The sequence below is a fragment of the Scardinius erythrophthalmus genome (genome assembly GCF_964197995.2).
Source record: "Scardinius erythrophthalmus genome assembly, chromosome: 23".
Classification (NCBI taxonomy): domain Eukaryota; kingdom Metazoa; phylum Chordata; class Actinopteri; order Cypriniformes; family Leuciscidae; genus Scardinius; species Scardinius erythrophthalmus.
Window position 1 is genome coordinate 27,500,326 of NC_138243.1, and position 20,666 is coordinate 27,520,991.

Below are 20,666 nucleotides of genomic sequence, written 5' to 3' on the forward strand. Positions count from 1 at the left end.
ATGCAAATACTATTGTGAGCCCTAGCAGCATTTTGCCATTTTAGCTTGAAAACAGGGTCTAAGATCAAAAACATTGTTTGACTCATATTTTTAGTTGCTCTAGTTTTAACTACCAAAGCTTAAAATGCACAGGGAATTGCAAGAAATAAAGAAAAATAAAGAAATAAAGCACTGATTGTTGGAGCATGTTTCACCAGAAAATACTATTTCAGACTTTCTTCAAAATTTGAAGTGTTACTTTCCATCTCTTTGTAATTATTTGTGAAATTTCTGAGTGAAAAATGTTTTAAATGAAATCCTACAGGAAGTGTTTTGTTTGTGTGCGAGTACTTTGGTCTGAATTCCTCTACAGGCCACTTTTCACTTTGGATTATTTGGTCATGCCATTGTAAACACGTCTGTTGCAGATGCAAGTTGCCAATTTTGAACGAGCATCAAAAAGAAAGTTTTATTATAATGCTTCAAATTATGCTTTATTGCTTTCACTTTAAAGGTATAGCGGAGGATCTTTCCGAATTTTAGATAAGAACCGCCCTCTCCACTTTTTGAAAAAATGCACATGCGCAACACACTACATGCTCCCGAGAGGGAACGCCTATTAAACGTGTGCGAGGTTCTCCTCGTGCACGCTCTGTTTACAAGTTGCTGTCGGCATCACTCATACAAGATTACTTTCCAAAAGAAGATTTGCACTTTTTCACCAAATAGCATGCCAAACTTTACCTGTCGAGTAGAAACTTCGCGACTGAGGCATCAGTGGGAAGCCCAACCTGTGTTTTCAGCGCACGCCATCGTGTGAAACAATCTCCCAAAAACACTCCGATCTTGTTTCTCTCTTCTGAGGCCTTTCTCTTCTTCTCATACAGTTCGTACAAACTTTTTCTCTTGCGACCCTCAGACATTTTCAAAGGACCCGGTGAAACGGCGAGCTTCAATGAATGGCTTAAACCGTAACTCTAGCTCACCACCACACATAAACACCTGAAAGTGCGCATGCGCAGAAAGCGAAAACTAAGGGACGAGCACGTACGACGGCCTTACGTTACATATCACCAGAATGATTGACACTTAGGTGGACCAATAGTTTACACTACCCACCCGGAAAAAGAAAATCCTCCGCTATACCTTTAAGGTACCAATTTGCAAAAAATCTGGTCACAAAAATGAGGGTTCTGTCTTCATTGCTTCATGCCGTTCCAAACCTGCATGACTGACTGTCTTGTGTGAAACACGATCGAAACATTTAAGATTGAAAAATGTACAATTGCATGCACCCACTTTTTCAGTGGCGTTGGTTCCGGAAGTATTTTTTCCATTAATTTCTCCCATGGGAATTAAAGTCTTGATTAAAGCATTATAAGCCATGAACCAAGTCAGCCAGCTACAAGGTAAATCATAACATTACAAACTTTGATGTGAAGCAAAAAAAAGTATTTGAAAATCAGACAAAAATACAAAAGTACAAGACCATGTACTTAACAGCTTTAGTGATTGAAAGAACTAAAATCCCATGAAGCATTATTTAAAAATGACGGGAAAAATATGAAACTACTACTATATTTAAAAATATTGATTATTATAAATGTATGTATGTATATGTATGTATCTATATATATATATATATATATATATATATATATATTATAGCCTATGTATATACGTGTGTGTGTGTTAATATATATATATATATATATATATATATATATATACATATACATATACACACACACACAGCCTATATATATTTAAGTTTATTGCAAAATATGCATATATAATATTAGGGAGATCTACTTATTAATTGATTACATCATTTGCGGTGCTTCATGGGAGTGGGCGGAGCTAACGAGATCTTTTGCTGCTTTTTGCTTGTTTCGACTCTGATTGAAATACAGCATTATGGGTAATGTAGTTTTTCAACCATGATTTCCGCTGTTAAACACTATTATTTTAAAACTACGTTGAAATAATGCAGGCTGACATCTTTAACAGAAGCAAATACCATTGATTAACAACCTCACAGCTCACAGTAAGGTTCTTTTAAAGGTTTATAAGTTATTTTTCAAAATCAATTTCCCTATGGAGAAAATTTTGTGCACTAGTGCACTCTAATAGTTTTAGTTCACAATGACAATACCGGCCCAAACATTCTTCAAAATATCTTGTTTTGTGTTCCAGAGAAAAAAAGTCATACAGGTTTGCAACGACATGAGGGTGAATAATGACAGAACTCTCACTTTTGCATGAACTATTAATTTAAGGTACTACTATGCATCCTTTAGGGGTTTATAAGGTATATTTGAGCGTTCTGCCCCATTGATCAAACCAACCAAATTGTGACGTCAAATGAACTCGGGTCGGCAGCAGACGCTCGAGTGTGAGAACAGCCGAACTGCTCTTGATGCACTGAGAGTTTCTCCTCACCCGTTCTGTCTTCTGCTCTCTTTTTGTTTCTTGTATCGCTGTCTGTCTTCCTCTCTGTTGTTTCAAAACAGTGTCATTTATCTTTGCAATTGGGTAATTCTCGGGCGCGTGTAATGTTTTGTTTCAGTCAAGCCTGGCATTCAGGATGACAGAGTGCCGCTGTTTTGTTTAATAGTCACTTGAGTGAAGGGCTTTTACAGAGTCTCGCAGTTTGTTGTGGTCTTGATTCAGAAGCTCAAATAAAGCTGCTGACTGTATCTGCTCAGTTCAACCTCATTTCAACCAGTCCTCCAGCCCCTTAGAGAGGGGAAAACGGGAGATTGCATGCGCCATATGACCTGCTGTTGATGCACTTGATAGGTCTGACCTCTTGACTTGCTGACAGAGGAAAAATAGTCAGGAATTGCACTTTTATTGCTCAGGAGACTTAATTGAGTTGAGTCATTTACCCATCAACTTTGTTTCAGGTTGTTCTCCTAAAATTCCTGTAAGAGTATAGAGCCATACAAATTCAAATGGATCACATAGATGAGATCATTTGGTCATCATTTGGTCAAGTTTTGGGGTCATATGCTCTAAAAACAATGATAATGTAATGATTTGCTCTAAAAACAATGATAACTTAATGTTGTATGTTTTACATTGAGTTTTTTGACAGAGAAGTTAGTTGAACGGATGTGGCTCATTTTATCATCAGGTCAAGTTATAATGAAATGAAATTATCTGCTGAAATATCTGAGAATTTCACTTGAGCTAGTGTTTGCAGGACAAAGATAGAGGTCGATACGGGTTTCTCTCTTTTTTAGTTATTTGTATTTTTAGTGATGGATGGATGGAAAGATGGATATATGGATAAGATGGATAGATGGATAAGATTGAACGATTAGATAGATAGATAGATAGATAGATAGATAGATTAGATAGATAGATAGATAGATAGATAGATAGATAGATAGATAGATAGATAGATAGATAGATAGATAGATAGATAGATAGATAGATAGATAGATAGATAGATAGATAGATAGATAGATAGATAGATAGATAGATAGATAGATAGATAGATAAGTTGGAACAATAGATAGTTAAAGAGATGAGATGATTTAGCTAGAAAACAGGGTAGTAAAATGCCCAAGATTGAAAACATTGTTTTACTAAAATTTTTAGTTGCTCTAGTTTTACTACCAAAGCTTTAAATGCACAGGGAACTACAAGAAATGTAATTAAAACAAAGATTATTGGAGCATGTTTCACAAGAAAATGAAGAGTTTGGTTCCAAAACGCGATAAATCCTTTTGGATTAATTTGAGTAAAAATGTGTTTTCTTTACAAAGAAAGTGGCAAGATGAAAACCACCATTTTCTGTATCAAACTTTCACATAGCATCTTTAGGTTATAATAACATAAAAAAAAAAAATCCATATTTTGATTTTCAAAAATGTATTAAAAAAACATTTTTTTCCCCAAAATGCAACACATTCATGACACTTTTTTTTTTTTTTCAAAATGCAATTAATCCATTGAATCAATATAAAAGTTATTTTTCATATTTTAACTGTTGAAAATATATGACACAGCCACATATGACAGCCTCTGAACTTGGTCAATACTAATCTTATATACAGGCACTGGACTAAAAATACATTCAATCAGCCATCTCTAGGACGGCGATCAGCTGTAAAATGGCTTGGTCCTGCTCGGTTTTCATTGACTGAGTACAACAATTGAAAGTTTTTCATAAGATCCCCTGGGGTCAATGTGTCAGCGTGACAGAAGTTTGATGCTGTCGTGTGAGAACAAGCAACAGTCGGCATTTTTCCTCCTCCCGAGTGCCTCATCTTCTTAATCTCCTCACTTACATGATTAGATTTCTTCCCCACAGGTTCATCAATGCTGTCAAAATTATGCATTTTTTTGTTTGTTTGTTGATCACAAAGTTCAAAGTAGATAAGGAAAACTAGGATGCCGGGTGTATTCAAAGCGCCGCCGTTACTGTTTACAATGCGTGGAATGGTGCGCTGTGATTGGTTGAGCGGATTTATCACATTCTGCAGAGAAGGGAGACTGGCGTTTGTCTCGGTTTGGAAAGAAAAGGAGAAAACATGACAGAATAACACGGTGGATATCGCATTTTACGTAAAATTAAAAATTGACTTTTCAATACCGAACCTATACAATACTGATTTTTGCGGGAACTCTATACTATTTTTTTAATGGCGTTTATCGCGTTTTGGAACCAAACTCTTCAAATACTATTTTAGACTTTCTTTAAAATTTGATTGCAGCTGGGCTTCAATAAATGTTGCTTTCAGACTGGAGAAGTTTTGAGCTCTCGAAGTTACACTGTTGAACTCTTCTACCTCAAAAGTTTAAGAAAAATTGAATTTCTTGTGTTATAACTCCTTTAAAGAGATCCCATTTGTGATTTTTCTTTCTTGCGGAATCTTTTTATGTTAAATTAGTGAAGCAAACAGCGTTACCCTTGGGGCTCTTCAGCTGCCGGCCTGTGAGCCAGATCCAGCCATCAGTCATTTTTATTGCCTTCCGATTGATATTGATGAAATTGCTGTGCGACCAGAGACGGGTTCAGCACTCAGTGCTCGCATTTGGAGCAGAATTAGAGGTTAAGTCTATAGTTCAGTCATGTGCACCATTTTCGATTGTGTCTATTCTGATAAATGGGTCTTCTTCAGTAAAGAGACACTGATGGTGAAAAACAAACCTTCAAAGGAAAAGTGACAGAGAAGTTAGTTGAACGGATGTGGCTCATTTCATCATCAGATCAAGTTATAATGAAATTAAATGAAATTTTCTGCTGAAATATCTGAGAATTTATCTAGTATTTGCAGGACCAATATAGAGGAAGTCTATTCTATTTACTCTTTTTTGGTTTTAGTTATTTGACTAAAATTATTTGACTAGTTATGGATGGATGGAATTACATATATATGGATAGATATACGATTGATAGATGGAACGAAAAATAGATGAATGAATGGATAGGAATGACAGATGGATGTAACGATAAATGTATGAAACGATAGATAGATAGATAGATAGATAGATAGATAGATAGATAGATAGATAGATAGAACGACAGCTGCATGGATGAATGGATGGATAGGATGGATGGTATGATGGATGGATGGATGGATGGATGGATGGATGGATGGATGGATGGATGGATTGATGGATGGATGGATGGATGGATGGATAGATGGATTGATAAACGGAACGATGGATGGAACAATGGATAGATAGATAGATAGATAGATAGATAGATAGATAGATAGATAGATAGATAGATAGATAGATAGATAGATAGATAGATAGATAGATAGAACGACAGCTGCATGGATGGATGGATGGATAGATGGAATGATAGAGAGATGAATGGATTGATAGGATGGATAGATGGATTGTTAAATAGAACGATAGATAGATAGATAGATAGATAGATAGATAGATAGATAGATAGATAGATAGATAGATAGAACGACAGCTGCATGGATGGATGGATGGATAAATGGAACGATGGATGGAACAATGGATGGATAGATAGATGAAATGATGGATGGATAGATGGAACAATAGATGAATGGATGGATAGATAAACGGAATGATGGATGGATGGATTGATGGATGGATGGATAGATGTTCCATGGATGGATGGATGGATGGAACAATGGATGGATGGATGGATGGAACAATGGATGGATGGATGGATGGATGGATGGATGGATGGATGGATAGATGTTCCATGGATGGATGGATGGATGGAACAATGGATGGATGGATGGATGGATGGATGGATTGATGGATGGATGGATAGATGTTCCATGGATGGATGGATGGATGGATGGAACAATGGATGGATGGATGGATGGATGGATGGATGGATGGATAAATAGATGAAATGATGGATGGATGGATGGATGGATAAATAGATGAAATGATGGATGGATGGATACATTGAACGATGGATGGGTGGATGGATGGAATTACATATATATGGATAGATATACGATTGATAGATGGAACGAAAAATAGATGAATGAATGGATAGGAATGACAGATGGATGTAACGATAAATGTATGAAACGATAGATAGATAGATAGATAGATAGATAGATAGATAGATAGATAGATAGATAGATAGATAGATAGATAGATAGAACGACAGCTGCATGGATGAATGGATGGATAGGATGGATGGTATGATGGATGGATGGATGGATGGATGGATGGATGGATGGATGGATGGATGGATGGATGGATTGATAAACGGAACGATGGATGGAACAATGGATAGATAGATAGATAGATAGATAGATAGATAGATAGATAGATAGATAGATAGATAGATAGATAGATAGATAGAACGACAGCTGCATGGATGGATAGATGGAATGATAGAGAGATGAATGGATTGATAGGATGGATAGATGGATTGTTAAATAGAACGATGGATAGATAGATAGATATATAGATAGATAGATAGATAGATAGATAGATAGATAGATAGATAGATAGATAGATAGATAGATAGATAGATAGATAGAACGACAGCTGCATGGATGGATGGATGGATAAATGGAACGATGGATGGAACAATGGATGGATAGATAGATGAAATGATGGATGGATAGATGGAACAATAGATGAATGGATGGATAGATAAACGGAATGATGGATGGATGGATTGATGGATGGATGGATAGATGTTCCATGGATGGATGGATGGATGGATGGAACAATGGATGGATGGATGGATGGATGGAACAATGGATGGATGGATGGATGGATGGATGGATTGATGGATGGATGGATAGATGTTCCATGGATGGATGGATGGATGGAACAATGGATGGATGGATGGATGGATGGATGGATGGATGGATGGATGGATGGATAAATAGATGAAATGATGGATGGATGGATGGATGGATGGATGGATGGATAAATAGATGAAATGATGGATGGATGGATGGATGGATAAATAGATGAAATGATGGATGGATGGATGGATGGATGGATGGATGGATGGATAAATAGATGAAATGATGGATGGATGGATACATTGAACGATGGATGGGTGGATGGATGGAATTATGGATGGATGGATGAATGGATGATGGAACGATAGATGTATGGAAATATAGATGGATGGATAAAATAAAAATAGGTGTTTTGTTTTTCATGTCAGGACATTATGTGCAATAAAAATGCTCAGATCTAATGATTACCACTCTCAGATTAATCTTCATCTGGATATTTTGTCCCCCAAAAGAAGGAAGTTGAAGAGTCCTAGTGTAGAAGAACTAGAAAACAGCTTTACATGTACACACACATGTACACACACACTGGCTCTCAGTAAATCAGCAGCACACGCCTACACAGGCTGACTCACACCGTCCACCTTCCTCTCCTCACACACCGGTACATTTCACCACACAACTGCCAAAAAACACTCCAGGGCCGCCTGCCAGTCTTACCTCTCTTTCTCCTCCTCTCTATCTCTCCTGATGCTCTGTCGTCGTGGGTGGTGAGAGCAGTTTAAGTGTGTAGTGTTAGCTAGAGCTTCCTGTGTCAGTAAAACAGGAAAAGCATCATGTCTGCTCTTGCAGAAGACGTAGATGCACGTTACCACTTCTGCGGACTGAACAGAGTTTATGATAAAGAGCCTTTAATTCATCCAGAAGTGTCAGGAAACTCTTAGGTCTCTGTGTTTTGGGTGACGGTGGTCGTCTTCCTCAAGTCCCAAGTTGCTTTTAGTTATGTGATTTTTTTTTTTTAATGTGTTTGAAAGCTAACCCTTCAGTTTTCTTTGCAGATAAGATAAATCCAAGGGTGAATCTCTGTCTGTCTGGGTCACGTTTTACTCTGAAAAAAAAGAAAGAAAAAGAATAACCAGTTAACTTTGATAACTGGAGCCCTTGATTAATTTGGGATAGAATGTGCTTAACTGGCATGAAAATGTCACAAATGTTTTAAGAATTTTATTTTAAATGTTATTTATTTGTTTTTATTTTATTTTATTTCAAATATAACGAAAAGTAAATAATAATAATAATAATAATAAAATCATATTTATTTATAATAAATATAATACAAATAAATTAAATAAACATTAAAGGGTTAGTTCACCCAAAAATGAACATTTAATTATTATTATTTTTCAAATAATGAAAAATAAAATAAATAATAATAATAATAATAATAAAATAATTTATAAATTAGACTAATTGTTTATTTAAAATATAATGAAATATAAATAATAATAATAAATAGTTTATGAAATAGACTATTTATTTATAATAAATATAATACAAATAAATTAATTAAATAAACAACAATAACATTTATTTATAATAGATAAATAAACAAATAATTAACTATTTTAAGAATTTTATTTTGAAATTTTATTTGTTTTAGTTTTTTATTTAAAATATGCTGAAAAATTAAATCAATAATAACAACAATAAACATAATTTAAATAACAATAAAGTGTATTTCTAAATAAATACAATTTTCTTTTGATTTGTGGGGGAAATGTGACCTGGACAATGTTGTATGGAGATTCATCCTGTAGATAAGTCTTTGCCACACTTGTGAAAATTTGCAAGATTTACAAGACAGTTTTTTGGAAGAGGGAGTCACTTAAAGTGTTTTATTATGTTTGGCGAAGATGATGTATTGTTACATTTATTAGTAGCTCCTTGTAATGGGCCTGCATTACCTGCCTGTGCCTGTGCACGAGAGAATGGCATTGCTCAAACTAACATGCGCCCCCTGGTGTTTGCATGCAGTCACTGCATCCAGCAGATCCTGGAGGCGGTGCTTCATTGCCATCAAATGGGCGTGGTGCACCGAGATCTCAAGGTGAGTGACAGGTCATGTGTTTTTCTGTGCTTGTGTTGTGCATGCTTTGATGTCCAAATGTGCCTCGTATGCATTATAATGAGAGTCGAATGGTGAGATGATTAATAATCTGTAGGAGGTGTGGCTTAATACTCAGGATCCGATTTGGCATGGGTGACTGTGCATGGATATCTATTTCTTGCTTAACTTCAGTTTGGGCATTTTTTGTTGTTGTTTTTATGTCAATTTAAATGCGCTGAACTAGAATGGGATATCGTTCACCAGTAAATCATTTACAGTGTGATCAAGAATGTCTATTAATAAAGTAAATAGGGGCAGTTTTGATTTCATGTTGCTTCTCTTCCTAATCCTGCTTTAGTTTAGAAGTTGTTGTTTTTATATTTCGAAGAATCAGGTTATGCAAATCTCAGTCTGGATGCGTTTCCAGTGCCGTTTCTCCGGATGCGGCTCAAGGTCATTGAGTATTTCGCACCATCCTACGGATCCTCAACCAGAACGCATTTTAGATCATGAGCCCGAAACTTCAAGATGCCATCTGAGCTCCACGAATAGCTCCAGCAGATGGCAACGGTGGTTGAGCGTCAGAACACCGAGAGCGCACGTCTCTTTTTCACTACGGCATCTGTAGCGTGAGCATGAGAAAGAAAGAGATCAAAGATTGAGCCTGAATAAGTTTCCCATGATGCTTTGCTCCTCTGGACCCAATTTCCCACCTGGCTCGACTTCCACCAGAGCAGAGGGAACGTAACCTACTTAATAACAGCACACACACTCTCACTCTCCGGCTGAACATTGTGTGGAGGTGTGAATGTGTGTGATAAGTGGGATGATGTATTATTAACCGATACGTCTTAATGAGTGACAGTTGGTTACGTGACAACCTGCATGTGCGTTTTACGTTCGACATGAAATTAAAATGAACCCTATTGGATTTCTTGATACCGTTTGTTAAATGTTCCGTGTAAATATTTATGGAGGTACATTACCGTTCAAAAGTTTGATAAAGATAAGATAAAGATATCTTATTTATTAAAAATAATAAATAAGATAAAGATCTTTTAGTTTCAGTCAGTTTAATGCATCCTTGCTGAATAAAAAAAGTATTAATTTCTTTAAAAAAAAAAAAAAAAAATCAATACAGACTCAACTTTTGAATGGTAGTATGTGCATATTTAGACTCTGTACAGTTTTTAAGATCAACATGAAATCAAATCAACCCTAGAAGGTTAAAGGTTCTCAATGGTCTGTGTAAATATCTATGGAGGTAAATTGTTTTGTGCTAAAGTAAGCAAATTTTACTGAATCTGTCTAAAACCTATATATATATAAACACTCACTGGCCACTTTATTTAGGTACAACTTGCTAGTACCAGGTTGGACCCCTTTTTTTCTTAATTCTTCATGGCAAAGATTCAACAAGGTGCTGGAAACTTTCCTCAGAGATTTTGGTCCATATTGACATGAGAGCATCACACAGTTTCTGCAGATCCATGATGCGAATCTCCCGTTCCAGCACATCCCAAAGGTGCTCTATTGGATTGAGATCTGGTGACTGGACTATGAACTCATTGTCATGTTCAAGAAACCAGTTTGAGATGATTTGAGCTTTGTGACATGGAGTGTTATCCTGCTGGAAGTTGATACACTGTGGGCATAAAGGGATGGACATGGTCAGCAACAATACTCAGGTCGGCTGTGGCGTTTAATGATGCTCAATTGGTACTAAGAGGTCCAAAGTTTGCCAAGAAAATATCCATTACAGCAGCAGCAGCCTGAACCACTGATACAAGACAGGATGATCCATGCTTTCATGTTGTTTAAACTCTGACCCGAACATCTGAACATCCCACCAGAAATCCAGACTCATCAGACCAGGCAACGTTTTCTAATCTTCTATTGTCCAGTTTTAGTGAGTCTGTGTGAATTGTAGCTTCAGTCTTCAGTTCTTATCTGACAGGAGCGACACCGGTGTGTGTCTTCTGCTGCTGGAGCTCTTCTGCTTCAAGGTTTGACGTGTTGTGTGTTCAGAGATGCTCTTCTGCACCTCGGTTGTAACGAGAGCTTATTTGAGTCACTGGTGTCTTTCTATCAACTGGTCTAATCGTTCTCCTCTGACCTCTGGCATCAACAAGGCATTTTCTGACATCAACAGAACTGCCATTCACTGGATATTTTCTGTTTTTGGTCCATTCTCTGTAAACTCTAGAGATGTTTGTGTGTGAAAATCCCAGTAGATCAGCAGTTTCTGAAATACTCAGACCAGCCCGTCTGACACCAACAACCATGTCACGTTCAAAGTCTCTTAAATCACCTTTCTTCCCCATTCTGATCCGAACTTCAGCAGAACGTCTTGACCGTGTGATTGGCTGATTAGATATTTGTGTTAATAAGCAGTTGAACAGGTGTACCTAATAAAGTGGCAAGTACTTATATACACAAGTAATTAAAAAAAAAAATTATATCCTAATTTTAGAAGTTTCAAGAACTGAATGTTTTTCATACTCTTTATGGGCAATGAATTTACATGACTTTTCCAGTCATCCGTGATCAAAGAGAAAAAAAGTTTTCTATACTCAAATAGCAGCTTCTGTGTGCTTAAATAATTTAGAGCTTGACATAACTAGAAATATTTAGGCTATATTTGCTATAGAAATTTCCATGATTTAAGAATAATAAGCTCAAAGGTCATAGATGTCAAGTAGGAAGATCTCACATATGATTTTAAATGGAAAGCAGGGGTAATTAATCATGCTAATCAAACATGATTTAAAAATAAAATGTAAGCAGAGTTGAAATCAATATGAAAATGCTTGTAGCGAACTTTACTGTTGACAGAACATGCCTCTGCCCAGCACAGCTTATATTTTGTATATCTCGCGCACAGCTGTGGTTGTATGTTATACGTTAAGTGTTAAAAGGTGACATGTATCAGATTTGGGTTCAGCAGTAATATGAGTGCGCACCTGATCTCCCCCCCAGCCGGAAAACCTGCTCTTGGCCAGTAAATGCAAGAACGCCGCCGTCAAGTTGGCCGACTTTGGCCTGGCCATTGAAGTACAAGGGGACCAGCAAGCCTGGTTTGGTACGTGGTCACTTTAAACTGAGTGTTCATCATTTGTTTAAGGCGAGACACTACAGGTGAATAGGGTAAAATTTTAAAATAATAGATATCACCATAAAACTTCCTCATTTGATTACTTACACAAGTATATAAAAAAAAAATTATTACAAATTTTTGAAATTTGTATGTTTAATTTTGCAAACTAGGCATTATCTCATTAAATATGCGCGATTTTGCATATATTTTCAGTAGATAGATCTGAACATATGATAAAGCCAGGTGTTTTTTTTCATTTAGTTTACACACAAGATGAAAAAAAGATTTCAGAGGGATTTCAGGATTTATGCAAATCAAAATATATTGTCCATAGCCTTAAAAAATCGATTTTCGCCATTTTTTGTTTTATTAAAATGTCACATAAATCAGGCCAGGAAGGATTTATTAACTAATCCCTCTGAAAATATCTTCAGAATACTGCTAAGTGTATAACTGGAAAGTTTGGTGTACATAGGAGGTACATAGACTGAGATGTTTGACAAAAAACTAATTTTGAGAAAACGGCATTTAAAGATTTAATAGCTCTAAATGAGATTTCGTCATTAGCTTTAAATCCCCCTTTGGACATTCACGATTGGTTACTGATAGAAAGGAAATGCCCATATTTGGGTTACATAGCGCTGTGCAGGAGACTCAGAGCTTTACAGCGATCCCGGTCATGACAGACTTCAGTGAACAGACGGATCTCGGCGTGTCGTGTTGGAATGATAACTTCTTGGTAAATTCGGGAGAAACTTACCGCCGCAAGTAAACAAAATGTAATAAATAAACATCTTAATGTATATTTTCAGCGTTTTCTTTATAGCAGCTTGAAAGAACTCATATTAAAGGAGTAAACTAGCCCAAAATCTCAAAACTGACCACTGCATGAAAAATCAATGTTTTTGCCTGCCGTGTCTCGCCTTAATATTTAGTTATTTCCCTGTACACTGTGATACCCAGATGGTTTTCTCAAACATCCAGACAGCGTTGAGATGGAAAGAGTCTGTATGTTGCATTTTCAGATGTGTATTTTCTTTACTTTCGCACGCAGGGTTTGCTGGAACGCCAGGTTACCTTTCCCCAGAAGTGCTAAGAAAGGAGGCTTATGGGAAACCTGTGGACATTTGGGCATGTGGTGAGTCACACACTCCCTCCCGATAGAGTTCTTTGCATCTATTTCTATCTTCTTTCTCGCTCGACACCCCACACGTATTCAGACGCATCAGCTCTCAGATGTGGAGAGCTCTTTCCGGCAGGTGTTGTCAAGAGGCTGTTGCCAAGCGCCGCTTTCACCACCGTCCCGTTTCACGTCCACTTTCTCTAGAGTATCTCTAGTTGAGCGGTTTAATTACTTTGCAGATCAGTGGGTGGGATGGTGTTGTTTTGTCTATGGTTGGGAGTGATTCATTAAGTGGTTTAATAGGACAGTTCGTATGTCAATGAAGCAATTCACAGATTCACAGTCATTCTCAAAATGTAACACTCATTATTAGTGTTCCACTATGTAGCATCTTATGTTAGTTTGTTTGTTGTCACAAAGTAAATGTTGTTAATTAAAACTTTATCAATCTTGAACTGAATTTTAGTTTACATTTTATATAATATGCCTCTATATAAGTAAACAATATAATTTTTTTTTTTTTAAATATTAACTTAATTTTTTTTATTTTATTTAATGTAATATATTTGCATTATTTAGAATTTTTTTAATTATGTATATTATATTATTTAAAAAAATATTTATATATATTATTAAAAAATAAAATTAGACATTAAAAACGTAACTGTTTTGACAACATTTGTCATTTTAGTTTATATTTATATTTTATTTTTTATAATTTATATAATATTATTTACATTTGATAAAATATTTGTTATATATAAATTTTCCTTGCAAAATAAATAAATAAATATTTATTTATTTATTTTGGAAGGAAAATTTATATATAACAAATATTTTATCAAATGTAAATAATATTATATAAATTATAAATATAATTTAGACATCGTGAAAAATGGCATTGTTTTGATAACATTTGCCACATTAATCTAGATTTATATTGTATTTTATATAATGTATATTAAATATTTGTTAAAATATATTTGGAAATATATATATATAAAAAAGTGTCTTTTTATTTTATTTCTCTCTCTCTCTCTCTCTCTCTATTAAATATATAATTGTATAATATAATTTAGAGAATTGCATAGAATCTGGTATTAGTGAAATGTCTATAATGTCATTGCAGGAGTCATCCTGTATATTCTGCTGGTGGGATATCCTCCATTTTGGGATGAAGACCAGCACAAGCTTTACCAACAGATCAAAGCCGGGGCTTATGATGTGAGGTCCCTTTTGGTCTCTAACATACAGTACAACTTGTGGAGTCAAAATATAACTGTGTTCCTTTGTTTCCTGTAGTTTCCCTCCCCAGAATGGGACACGGTTACCCCTGAAGCCAAAAACCTCATCAATCAGATGTTGACCATCAATCCAGCCAAGAGAATCACGGCACAAGAGGCCCTTAAACACCCGTGGGTCTGTGTGAGTATTACCGGCCACCGACCAGAACAAAATACCAACACACACCAGAATACTTATGCTTAAAGTCAACATGACGCCCATATTACGTCTGAGATGTGGTATATTTCAAAGAATGTGAATAGGATCCATTTTAGTTTTTATATTAACTTTAAGACACAAAATAAAACATTATTAAATCAATAAAATGATTCCTCTGTTTCTCACAGCAACGCTCCACTGTGGCGTCCATGATGCACAGACAGGAAACAGTCGAGTGCCTGAAGAAGTTCAACGCAAGAAGGAAACTCAAGGTCTGCTGATGTCTCTTCTTCAAAGTCACTATACCTGAAACTAGGGGCCCTATCTTGCACCCAGCGCAATTGACTTTGTACACTGACGCATGTATCATTCCTATTTTGCACCCAACGCACAGTGGGTTTTTCCCTCAACAGGCACACGTTGGTAAATTAGGGAATGAACTTGCGGTCCCGGGGGCGGTTCAGCGAAAAGAGGAGGAGTGTTCCGGCGCAAACGTCAAAAACCCTAGTCCAAAGTCATTGGCGTGTTATTCAGATGATATTTTAAGACCGCATGCTTGGTCATAATGTAACGTGTGCACAACGCACATACACTTTGCTTCTCTCATCTACACGCAGCAGTACACATTTTTGACATGAGTACACATTTTACACATTTTTGACATGACAATGATTATTACACATAATCATACATAATTACAAGGAAAAATATTACCACATGAGGGAAATCATTGTGGTGTCTATGAAGATGTGAAAAAAATAGGCATTTATAATCTAGCTTACACATTTACCCAAATTATTATACGCCTGTTTATCCGAAGCTTATTTGGGTGGGTTTCTCCATCCCCATACAATGTCACTTCTCTGTGTTTTACGGCCCTGGCGAGAACGTCGGTCTCCTCGGCTGTGAACCGCTCCTGGCAAATCCGTCGTTACAATAGCAAACCGCCATGGAACAAGCGCGCCTGCTCTTTATTTCACGTTACGCCCAAACCACACCTATGAATAATGAAGCTACTTCAGAACAACCCATTTTAGATTTGCGTCTGGCGCAAGAGTAATTTATCCCGCTGGTATAATAGCAACAGCGCCCGAGATCCGCCCACAGTTTCAGATCGTTAAAATAGTGCCCATGATGTATTTCATCTGTATGTGTCTGAAAACCACCGCTTGATTCTTCTGTTTACATTACTGTCTCTTTCTCGCATCTAGGGTGCAATTCTGACCACCATGCTGGTGTCGCGCAACTTCTCAGGTAAGTTCACATCTAGACATTATGTACTTAATCACTAGACCAACTGTTGCATAGACATAGTGCCCAAAAAAGACAAAACCAAAGGCCTGCAAAATCACTCGACCAACCCGGACTGCGCTAGCTGAACTATTTGACTTCTTAAAGTAGAGGAATAAAAAATTACAAATCAATAAATGAATATGACTTCTATTCTAAAAGCCTCAACAAAAACTCTTATTAACAGTGTTGTTTTAGAATTATTTATATAATATTATAGTATATGATAATATTTTTAATTAGCATTTCCTTTAATATTTTCACATTTAAATTTTAGTAATTTATTTGCTTTTTTTTTTTTTTTTTAGCTTTAATTTGTTTTTATTTTAGTGTTAGTAATTCTAGTACTTAAGTAATTTAGTTATTTTTAGTAGTTGCTAAGGCAGCATTTCTAAGTTTTGTGTTCAGATTTTAAGTAAAAATTTTGCTTCTAATATTTATACTTTATTTTATTTCAGCTTTATTCCCGCCCCAATTTTGTTAATAGTTTTAGTTAACAAAAATAAAACTGACTCTTAAAGGAATTGTTCACCCCAAAATGAAAATTGTGATCACACCAAACTCGTATTACTCTTTATTTTTAGTTTAATGCATATAATTATGCAATTTTCATATGATGCAAGACAAGTGAATGGTGACTAGCAGATCTAATGATTACAAAACATAAAATTAATCCATGCCATTTGTTTGCTATATTTTATGTCTTCTGAAGCCAACTGATAGCTTTGTGTAAGAGTAAAAGCTTTTTTCCATATCTTCAGAAGTAATATAGTGTATAGTGTGTATATACAATATAATGGACAAGTAAAAGGGTGCTTTAGTGATGGTCATCACCATTCACTTTTATCATGTAAAAATCAACATTCTGTTTGACAATTTTTTTCTGCGACGGAGGAAAGGAAATCATTCCTCGTTTTGGAAAGACATAAGGGTGAGCAAATGATGACTGAGTAGTTGTTATTTTTGGGTGTACTATCCCTTTAAATGATCTACTTAAGTATTTATGCTATTAATAAATCCCGCCTTGTGGTTTGAGGCATCAGACACTTCAGTACAAAAGGAAATCTCGCAGCTAAGGGAACGATACACAGTTTCTTATCCGACTGTTGGATTTGGAGAGCAGCTGGACGTTCAGAGTCGGGCCGTGTCCTGACAGATTGATTCAGAGACGTGTGGTTCTGTAGGAAGTGCGTGGCGATTGGGAGCAGCGGGCCTCGTATTTTAGATGTTTGTATCTGTGCCAAATGCCGCTTGTGATAACTGGCGTTTATAATAACATGTGATTTATATCTGCTGTAATGAAGCATCTGCTCTCTCACTTCCCGACACACACACACACACACACACACTCTCCCTCGCTCACACTTCAACAGCAGGCTGGTGGGCGGAAGCGACAGTGTTCCTGTTTGAGGAGTGTTTTAGATGGCCTCTCTCTCTCTCTCTCTCTCTCTCTCTCTCTCTCTCTCTCTCTCTCTCTCTCTCTCTCTCTCTCTCTCTCTCTCTCTCTCTCTCTCTCACTCTTTCTCTTTCTTTCTTGCTCTCTCCATCAGAGGCTCATCACCCGTCCTCTCTCTCCTCTCATTACTGTAATTACCTCATCCCGCGGGGTGACTCAGTGGTAGAGGAGGCGTGGGAGTGTCCGAGCGTCACTCCACACACTTGCCCTCATATGTCATTCTCTTATCCTTTATTCGGCCTTTGATAGGGACATAACATTTTTATATATGTATGTGCCCCTTATTCTGTCTTTTTTTGGGGGGAGAAATTGAAAAAATGTAATCATCACAAAAGTCATAAATAAATCTGCCTTGGCTATTTCATAGTCGAAAAAAATAGTAGAGAAATTGTCTTTGATTAAAGAAACAATTTGGACATTTTCATTTATGTGTGTATATATATATATATATATATATATATATATATATATATACATACATACATACATACATTATTTATATATATATATATATATATATATATATATATATATATAATTTTTTTTATATATATATATATATATTTGCTGTCAGTTGATAAAAAAATTAAATAATTAATCGTGATTAATCGTATCTAACATTTTAAAGTTGTAAAATATTTTTATATTGTAGTATTTTCACATTTAATCTCCAAATTAATGTAGAAACAACATACTGTAAAGACAGTAGCCTATATTTTAAATATTTGTTTAATGGCATCTTTTAATGAAAGAAAGCCAGAATCACTGATAACAATAGTGCTACTAATTAATGAAATAATTATTTTCTCAATTTTTGCCATTAATTAAAGGCATTCAGTTATCAAACACTTAACAGTCATCACTGCATGAATGATTAATCCTTATTAAAGCTACAAAAGTTATTATTATAGCTAAAAAAGAGCAGTGAGTGATTTTCTGTTTCTTTTGTTCTTTGATAACATTAATGACAGGTTTATTAGGCTGCTGTCACAAATTTGAACTCGTTTATCTGTGCTTGTGAGGATACTCGACAGACGGGCATTTTGTCACAGACGCGCACCAGTAATGCACTGCGTTCTCTTCGTGTCTTATTGCACTTGAATGGTTTAAAAGCACTTGTGTGAATCTGAATAAGAGATCATATAATGTAACGCTTGCCAAAGGTTGACAGGAAAAAACTGATGCTGTGTTAATTGTGTTAATTTTGACAGCACTAATTATATTATATTATATTATATTATATTATATTATATTATATTATATTATATTATATTATATTATATTATATTATATTATATTATTATTTACTTCATAATTATATAATCAAATTCATTAATAATAATATTATTATATGTCGGTATTATATCTACTGTATAGATTTTTTGTTTTCTACCATGAAATTGCCAAGTCTAGTTAAGCCAATTATTGACAACAAATGTTACTTTGTAACTATTTTTTGGTACTTTCTTTTCATGTTTTATTTTTTCATTTAAAATATTTAGCGCTGATTATTGTTTTATTTTTTTTCGTGTATCTTTAACTACACGTCAAACATCCATTCAGTAAGCAAGTCTGTTTTAATTCAGCAACTTCTCTGAAGCACACAACCCATTAGTTTTGACTAGTTTAGTTTAATGATTCGTCTTGACTGAATCAGTAAAAGAACCAGCTCATAAAAAGTCGTTCGTTCATGAATCCGACTGTACTGTTTACGGGATAAGATTATGGATTAATCTTCATCTCTTGTTTACCTCCTCTCTGTCACTTATTTCCCTCTGTATTTCTACTTTCTTCTCACAACACCAAAACTCCAACCCCCAAATAAATGCTTTGCCGTAGATTGGCGCTGGCATAAGTGCCGTTTATTCCCTGCTGATCGGAGAGAGTGGCTCCCCGAAGAGAGCTTGACAAGAAAATGAGCCTTTTCTTTATTCCAGAATGACAGGGGAAAACTCATTATATGATTACTACTGTAATGGACTCTCAAAATCCCTCTCTGGTTGCAGACAGCAGCTTGTGTTTCCAGCTAACTCTCTCCACGCTAACACACTGTTCTATCCTTCAGTTTCTCTCTCAATGTCTACAGCAGTGGTTCTCAACTGGTGTGCCGTGACCTAAAAATGTATCTACATGCTAACGTCAAAGGCCTCATGTCTGTGGTATTTTGGTGTTAATTTGTCTGTCACTTGGCAGAAGATCATTTTCAGCGCATTTGGTATTAATGTTTTACGTCAACTCGGGGTTTGATCTTATGATTAACTCTTCAGTGCGTGTGCCTGAAAGTGTGACATCTGCAGCGACCGGCCAATCAGCAATCTCACAAAACATGGAGAGCATCAGTTTGATTCAATTGCATAGAAATATCTGTCTGTATTAATGCAAGTGAATCAACTACATTTATTTAATTAAATTATATAGGTTCACAAAGAGTGGAAGTTAAAGTAGTTTAAAAGCTTGTATTTATATGTATGCATATATGTTAATATTAATATTTAAAAAAAAGTTTAATATTAATTGTCAAAATATATTTGCTATATTGCATCAGATAAATGTCACTTTGCCCACAGCTGATTGGCCCAGGTTTGGTTTGCAATCTCTCACCCATAGTGGGGTGAGTAGTTGGGTAGACAGTGAATCGTTTCAATCATGGGTCGATTCAGGACTTTTTTGGTGCAAATGTCGATTAATGCTTTCATTTTGTTTCTTTTTACGTACATCATAGTGAGGGTGTTCAATATGACCAAAAACTTCATTTTATTTCACAATATATATAGATGCCAATTCTTGATACCAATTTCAAAACCGCAGCAAAAGTTAATACTTGCCTAATGTTAGTAAAAAGCTTTCAATTAAAAGCAATTATTGAAGTAAACCAGTAATCAGTCAGTATCAATATAGGAACAATTAAACAAATCACAAGCAGAAAAATTTAATAAGTAGTACTAGTAGTGAGA

At 35.6% G+C, this 20,666-nt stretch overlaps 1 protein-coding gene across 6 annotated transcripts in view; it reads left to right on the forward strand.

Annotated features, from left to right (window-relative positions):
* camk2b2 (calcium/calmodulin-dependent protein kinase (CaM kinase) II beta 2) overlaps nt 1-20,666 on the forward strand; it is a 72,516-nt gene that overhangs the window by 20,996 nt on the left and 30,854 nt on the right. For 4 of the 6 annotated variants that reach the window (XM_081354910.1, XM_081354907.1, XM_081354908.1 and 1 more), the window contains exons 7-12: nt 12,283-12,385; nt 13,455-13,538; nt 14,653-14,747; nt 14,826-14,948; nt 15,155-15,238; nt 16,178-16,220. In XM_081354910.1, the coding sequence (XP_081211036.1) occupies nt 12,283-12,385; nt 13,455-13,538; nt 14,653-14,747; nt 14,826-14,948; nt 15,155-15,238; nt 16,178-16,220 (532 nt within the window). Of the gene's footprint in view, nt 1-9,230; nt 9,304-12,282; nt 12,386-13,454; nt 13,539-14,652; nt 14,748-14,825; nt 14,949-15,154; nt 15,239-16,177; nt 16,221-20,666 lie in introns of all 6 variants that reach the window. The other 2 variants (XM_081354912.1, XM_081354911.1) reach the window with 1 other exon arrangement.